This window comes from Aulonocara sp. 'chitande type north' Nkhata Bay, linkage group LG10 (assembly GCF_057382095.1).
Source record: "Aulonocara sp. 'chitande type north' Nkhata Bay isolate Kocher_YH1m ecotype deep benthic linkage group LG10, A_spYH_male_GT1.1, whole genome shotgun sequence".
NCBI lineage: Eukaryota > Metazoa > Chordata > Actinopteri > Cichliformes > Cichlidae > Aulonocara > Aulonocara sp. 'chitande type north' Nkhata Bay.
This window is the reverse complement of record NC_141353.1, coordinates 3,271,323-3,278,866: the sequence shown is the minus strand read 5'-3', so window position 1 is coordinate 3,278,866 and position 7,544 is coordinate 3,271,323. Positions and strand designations below refer to the sequence as shown.

General features: G+C 39.5%; 1 protein-coding gene across 3 annotated transcripts in view; it reads right to left on the bottom strand.

The window, feature by feature from the left end:
- Positions 1 to 182: 182 nt before the first annotated feature.
- gdpd5a (glycerophosphodiester phosphodiesterase domain containing 5a) overlaps positions 183 to 7,544 on the bottom strand; it is a 34,130-nt gene continuing 26,768 nt past the window's right edge. For 2 of the 3 annotated variants that reach the window (XM_086307830.1, XM_086307831.1), the window contains exons 12-17: positions 7,163 to 7,308; positions 6,067 to 6,214; positions 5,632 to 5,714; positions 4,209 to 4,223; positions 2,665 to 2,777; positions 183 to 1,939 (exon numbers count right to left, since the gene is read on the bottom strand). In XM_086307830.1, coding sequence (XP_086163956.1) covers positions 1,848 to 1,939; positions 2,665 to 2,777; positions 4,209 to 4,223; positions 5,632 to 5,714; positions 6,067 to 6,214; positions 7,163 to 7,308 — 597 coding nt within the window. In that variant the 3' untranslated portion in view covers positions 183 to 1,847. The remainder of the gene's footprint in view (positions 1,940 to 2,664; positions 2,778 to 4,208; positions 4,224 to 5,631; positions 5,715 to 6,066; positions 6,215 to 7,162; positions 7,309 to 7,544) is intronic. The other variant, XM_086307832.1, reaches the window with a different exon arrangement.

Here is a 7,544-nt window from a genome sequence, read left to right as displayed (position 1 = left end):
TAAGTGTATATATGCATGTAAAATATGCCTTCCTCCTATACTGGTAACTCTAACCAGTAGGCAGCAGAAAACAAATCCAGAATTATCACACGATATTAACGTAATGACTATCATATAAAAATAAAAGTTGCAGTCAAGCACCCAAAACACACGAATGGAAGTTTGTTGTCTCACTCAAGAAGAATCCACAAAACAGATCATTTTTCAAGAATTTCTCACTTTTATTGAACAGTCAACTCACCTGTAGCTAAATCTGTAGTTGTCACTTCAACATTTTGCCCTATTATAAAACTAAGATGAAAATATTCTAACAAAAAGGCAGCCATGTGAAAGTTATAATACTTGATATGTCTAGAAAAAAAACCAATCATGGCGTAACAGAAGAGGCAGAGGCAGATTGGATTAGCAAGGAAACAGGTTTCCACATGTGCCTTATTCTGTCTGTCACACAAGGATAAAATATACAATTTCAAATAAGTCCGAGTCCTCTCAGAGGGGGAATTACAATAGAAACATGTAAAGACCACTCTCCAGTCTGTGTCCTCTTATAAAACCAGAGTAAGGTAAGTGTCGTGGAACAATCCAGCTGTACAGCTTTATAAGTATGAGTGAGACTAATCAGGGATTTTTTTTTCAAATCTTTTCTTTTTTTTAAAAACCAATTTTGACATAACTGGCTAAAATTAAACAAATAAATAAAATAAGAATTCCTTTCTAACTCTGGTACCATAATGTTTTGAGAGCTTTTGCCCATTAATTAACCCCACAGGCACATATCAGCCAATGATAAACTCGTGTTCTATTTTAACTTTTGTAAACAGATTTTAAATACCGTATTTTCTGCACAATAAGGCGCACTTAAAATCCTTTAATTTTCACAAAAATCCACAGTGATCTGGTGCACCTTATGTATGAATTCTGGTTGTGCTTACTAACCCTCGAACTGATTTTATGTGCTGCACAGCGCTCAAAAATCTGTCAAAAAATGTTTTAGTACGACTTTGCTAAGCTACGAAGCCGCACCGCTTGATGGATTGTTGGAACATTACGGCTACCGTAGTCAGGAGCCTCGCGGAGTAATCTGGGTCCTAAACTCCGTCCATTTCAGGTCTCAAAGTCAAATGATCACTGAGAGTTAAAAACTGTCTAAATTCTTTCATCTTTAATAAAATGATCAGCGTTGCTGCTTTACCAGGTGTAACAATTAAGTTTAACATCCAGGCAGTTAGCTTGCTAGTTTCCACCTAAACATGATATAGCATGATCTGACTGAGAGATTTCTGAAAATTAAACGTACAGCTCTGCTATCACTTCCAAAATAAATGAAGACAGAAAACTAAACAGCAGTGACGTTTGTAGGGTTACTGACGTTGGGCTAGCTTGTTTAACGAATCAATGGTACGGAAGTGGAGGAAGCAAGAAGAATGAGTAAAGTTTGACTTATCTGACTGTTTTGTTTCGCTTAATGCGCCTTATAATCCGGTGCACCGTATGGTCCGAAAAATACGGTAATTTAAGCCAAACAAATATCTTCTTAGAACATAAATGTTAATGGCTAACCATATCAGAAGAATTTGGCTGAAACTGGTAATAGTACATAGAACAACTGAGAAAACCCCCAAATACATGATATTAAAACACTCCCAAGTTTGTCATCATGGAGAAATCACTACCCAGTGGACAATTATGATGGAAGATTAAGAAAAGTAAGCAACAGGCCATAAATGGAAAACTTTTAATTGTCAGGACTTAAACGTGATATGTGCTCAGCAGATCAGTACCCTGATGAAAGAAGACGTGTCAGATCTCTGACGTCAAACTCAAGTTTGCAGCTGTGGCTGTTCTGGTCAGCGACTGAGGCCTCCATGAGAATATCTGACGTAGCCATTCTCGGGATACAGAGAAAGTTCCTCTGTACTGCTGAGCCCATTGTTAAGCTCTGGAAATAACAACAACAAACAGGATTCATACACACTGCAAAGTCACCTTCAGTCAGGCCACAGCATGAACACGCATTGGCAAAGCGCGTTAGCTGGATTTGTACTTAATAGGTGTACTAGGGGTGGCAAACTCCAGGCCTCAAAGGCCGCTGTCCTGCAGGTTTTAGATCTCACCCTGGGTCAACACACCTGAATCAAATGAGTAGTTCATTACCAGGCCTCTGGAGAACTTCAAGACTTGTTGAGGAGGTCATTTAGCCATTTAAATCAGCTGTGTTGGATCAAAGACACATCTAAAACCTGCAGGACACCGGCTCTTGAGGCCTGGAGTTCCTCACCCCTGGTCTAGAATTAAGTTTAGGTCATCACATATCCAAAGACTTTTGGTCAATATGGGCCAAATTAATACCAACAACAGTATCCACAAACAAAAAGTGTTTTTTTTTTTAATCCACCAGGTTCAAAGGCTACGATACAAAAACTCTGAAGTTCATTCTTGGGCTTCTATGAAAATTAAACGAACAGCTTACAAAAACATAGCCCACTTAAACCCAGACAAACAGAGTTACAGCTCATTCTTTTGCTGCTGCTCTTGCCTTGCTATTGAAGGTGTGTTTTCGCATTATAAACAAATCTCTACAGGCTATAATAAAAACAGTGTGTGCCTCCCACAGGAGCTGACTCGATAAGTTGTGATGATGTGCGACTGCTATCTAAGCTTCACCTGAGAATATGAGCTTCTCCTTCATGATGTTGACGTCACGACTGGACCTTCGTGCTACAGCGCTCAGCATGATGTGTTCTGGGTTATAGTTTTGCATCCCGCTCATCCTCCACCTGTTACAGCACACACACAGATAGATTCTTACATCGCATGAAAGGCAGCAACTGCAGCTGTTATCAAGACCAGAGATGGGCAGTAACGCGTTACTGTAATCCGATTACTTTTTTCAAGTAACGAGTAAAGTACGGGATTACTATTGTAGAAACGGTAATTAGATTACCGAAAGAGTGAGTGTAAACACAAAAAAGATATTTTATTTTATGTGCTGGAATGTGCAGAAAATAAGTTAAAAGGTTAAAACTAATAAAACAAGTTTTAAAAAGAGACTTTTCCATTTGATTACATTTTCTATGATGGATTATGCAGAAAAAGTAGAATTGGGCTGAAAGATCTATCGCTTTATTACCTATTCAGGTTGTAAATCGTGTTAGTAACTAAGTAATTAATTACTTTTGAAAATAAGTAATCAGTAAAGTAACGGGATTACTTTTTTGGGGAAGTAATCAGTAATTAGTTACTGATTACTTTTTTCAAGTAACTTGACCAACACTGATCAAGACATCCTTTAATTCAGTAATATTTTTACACATAATATATACACTTAGAAAAATTACTGAAGCCCTGCTGAATTTGTAAGTTCGCTCAGTTACAAAGAAATGCACTTGTGTTGGTCTGTGCTCGATCATCCAGGTAAAGAAATCCCACTCTCATCCGAATGTCTTCTTCAGTCAGTCACTCGCACGAGTGATAAGCGTTTCTCTCACTGAAAGCTCCACATCCAGATGAACAGAATCAACTTTTAAAGAAATGAACAGTTTCTAATTTTTATGGCAGTTTTTTTTTAATTGAGAGAGACAGAATATCAAACAACAATCAAGAAAAAAAAAACACATAAAAGTCATAAATTGACCTGCATGTCACTTAAGTATTTTATCCCCAAGCAAAACAACACTTAGTATTTGGCTGAGAAACCCTTGTTGGCAAGCAAAAGCAGTAAGTTTGTTGTAGTTGGAGACTGAAGCCACCCCATGACCGTAATGCGCTTCTTCTTTAGTCACTTGCCTTGGACTTGTTTTTGATGCTGGAAAGACTCATCATCATGACCCATCTTAGTGTTGTGGCTGAGGGAAGGACGTGTGCACACATGTGCACACAGCCAGTCAGTGCGAGCCAAAGCTCCAGATGCGTTGTAGGATGTTTCACTCAGTGATATGTAAATCCATTTATAACTTTCTGTTTTTGATTGCTATTCTCTCTCTCTCCGTTAAAATGAAACTACTACAAAATTAAAGACTGTATTTCTTTGCAAGTGAGCAAATGTACAAATCTAGCAGGGGATCAAATAATTACTTCCCCCAGTGTAAAAGGCAAGGCAGTGCAGTGAAAGATAGGAAGGGGACCAGCTTTGGGGTGTTGGGCGCAAAAAGCACAAGGAGGACAGACAAGGAGGCAGAAACAAAGGCCAAGGCAGACATAGCAGTTACCTGATCATATGATAGCTGACAGATGCCAGAAGGCAGCAGAGGAAGGTTGCATGCAGATCAGGTAGAGCACAGGACAAAGAAAGAATGTCAGAGGAGAAAGAGAGGACAGTAAGACAGGGAGAGGTTGTAGAAAGGAGAAGAAACATGGAAATACCCAGAGGACAAGGAGAAAAAAGAAAGAAAAGAAAGAGTAGAATGAACAGTCAGTGTCGAAGCAGCAGACCAGACAAAGCCACAGCTCAACTCAAACTCAACCCGGCTGATGTTAACACGGTGAATGCATTCACAACACCGACAAACATTTAGACACACCGAATTGTTCAGAGGTTTGAATTTTACATTTCAAAACTGCAAAGTAAATGAAGTGATTATTATGAACAACTATACTCCCACACACAACACTGATCTAATGATGTCACATATCCAGTTTACCCAAATGTATGTTTTCTCAGGGCCCTCTACTAATGCCTCTTTAGTTTCATTTCAAACTCTGCACTGCAAATAAAATTGTATTAATCTCCATTTTGGGGGCAGAAAAACCAAAAAAAGCTGTATAATTTTTAACAACCATGAGTCATTTTAGATAGTGACCTTAAAATAAAATAATACTATTATTAAAATAATTCAGTACAGCGGTCCCTCATTTATCGCGGGAGTTACATCCTAAAAATAACCTGCTATAGGTGAAATCCGCGAAGTAGTCAACTTTATTTTTTACAATTATTATAGATGCTTTAAGGCTGGAAAACCTCTCACTACACACTTTATACACTTTTCTCTTTTGTTTAAACTCTCAAAGTTCAAACCTTGTAGAAACATAAGTCCAGTATTATAGAATGAAACCAAAGGCAGGAGCCTCTGACGGTGCAAAACGTTTCATCGGCGTCGTTGTGTTTGATGGGAGAAAACGTACAACATACAGTACAGCACAGAGTCACACTGCTAGCGATTGCAGATGTATGTAAATTTGACAAGCTGACATTCTGTACTGTACAGGAGACACGGCACGAGATTGATTGACAATGGTCTACAGCCAATCAGGACGAAGAACACAATGCGCTGTAAGAAAAAAAAAAAAACATGGAAAATTGCACAAAAAAAATATCCGTGAAACAGCAAGGCCACGAAAGGTGAACCGCGTTATAGCGAGGGACCGCTGTATTGGGAATTCTGTACTCCTTTCCCACCCAATTGTTTCAATCATTCATTTATAGGACTGACAGAATAGCAGTAATATTTCTTGTCCCGTAAATCATCTGCTGTCATCACCCAGACATCTATGTCTTTGTAAAGAACCATTCTTAGGCTGGTATCTCATGTATTATGGAGCATGCATGAGTCACTTGGATGGTATTCATTAAATTATTATTGCGTTATACTGTGTTTAAAGTCCCTGTTCATTACATGTATGTGTTGTACTTACTTCTGAAAAAAGAAAACCCCTATGACTATGGCGACGGACACTAGATCTGAAGTCATCCAGATGAAGTTGTAAGCGCTCTGGCTCTGCAAGACAGGAGAAGAAGAGTAGTTTCTGCTCATTGCCATCAGAGGTCCCCATAAACACTGATGTCTTCTAGAGCAGTGAGTAAGGCTGCAGTTTTCTTCAGATCTGTGCCCTTGTCTTAGATTTTCTCAGACTTTTTTGCCAGGGTCCTTTTGTTCTATAATGTCACAGTGCACCTAAAGCCCGCTGCTGGGCTCATATTTCTCTGCGCCTTAGCCCTCAAGTCTTGCTGGGCCATCGTCAGTCTCTGTCCGCTCTCCTGCTGTCCTTTCATCTCGATGTGTGACCTTGTTTGCTTGTGCACTGTGCGTGTGTGTGTTGCATCTATTGAAAGAACGGAGAGCTGTTTACCATGAGCCAGATGGGATAAGGCACCTTTCGGAGGACATGGGGGGCATCAGAAGACACAGAAGGCACCCCACTACACCACAGAATAGAGTAGAGCCAGGGCTCATTCACCGGGTAGACAGTCACACTCACATTATTGGCCAGGTACTCCCTGGGGGAAAGAAAAATACAAGTCAGCACTGAAAAGAGAGAAAGAGAGGTCCACTTCATTTCACCTCTTTACTCCCTTGTCAACATTCACCTCTTATCATTCTGCAGCCACTGGAAAATATTGTGTGCATCGTGAAGCTGACTTTGTTTCATCTAAAGCTGCAACAGAGGTCCCAGAGGAGGGTAGAGCTTGTGTTCAAGGACCATAACAGTGTAATTCTGCAATTAGAAGTGTGCTGGGCTTACTTGGGTATTGTAGCTCATTGACCAGACTGTCCTGTTTTTATAAAACAAGTTTTTGCTAATTCAAAGAAAACTGTCTTTTTTTCCTTAGGTGCTGTGTAGAATCCATCCTCCAAGTTTAACATTGTAGAGCAAATGTAATGCGAAGTAACCAGTGTCTTGGTAGTTGGCAGTTTAACTCTCCTGTTTAATGTGTAGAAGACACAGCACCCAGTAGACTGCAACACTGCTACAGCTGTCAATGAACGGGGCACTAACTCTACCACTTTTTAATGATGACATGAGAGTCTCTGAGGACTGACTCACCTTTGGAGCCAGCTTAACGTTAACCACTAGAGGAAGTTCAGATTTTAGCACTTTTAGGTCATTCTTGGTGTAATTCTTCAGCCCTGGAGCCCTGAGCTTGGTACTGATAAATGTCACTTGAAGCAGCTAACCTGGAGCAGAAATAGTGAGCTTTTTAAATCCAAAACCAGTCAGAAGATATTCCCTTTAGTGTTAACTATATTTAACTGTTTCAGGGATTAGTTCCCCTTTTAAATACACTTTATCAAGCTACAGAACAAGTTAAGCAAACAATTAGGTTTGTAAATTGTTGTTGTGTTTTTTATTTTGCTTAAAATAACACAAAACGCCTCCTTTGACATTTCTTTAGAGTTCTTCTGAGCCTTTTTTCCTTTGCTTAGTAGCAGCTGCTTGCTCTTACTGTAGCTCTTTGTGGCTAGCCTTGCTGTAGTGGAGGGTCAGACTTGTAATTCCTCTCTGCCTTATCGCTTCCACTGACAGCTTCTCACTTGTGGTCTGGTGAAGCCCTCGCACCCTCCCCCTGTCTGTGTCGGGGGTCCACGTCACCTGGGACAAACACATATCACATGGAAAGACTCAGATCAGATAAAATGTAGTTTTAAATGCTTTGCGAGAAGGTGCTTATTATAATATCGTAAGCTGTCATACACTGGTATACAGTATTTAAGGAAAACAATTAAAATATTTGTCACACTTGCTAAGGACGAAAGATTTGTCACAACAATTCACAGAATCAATTCCTCATTGGAATATTTATAATATTTAATATTTAGTGTGTTTAA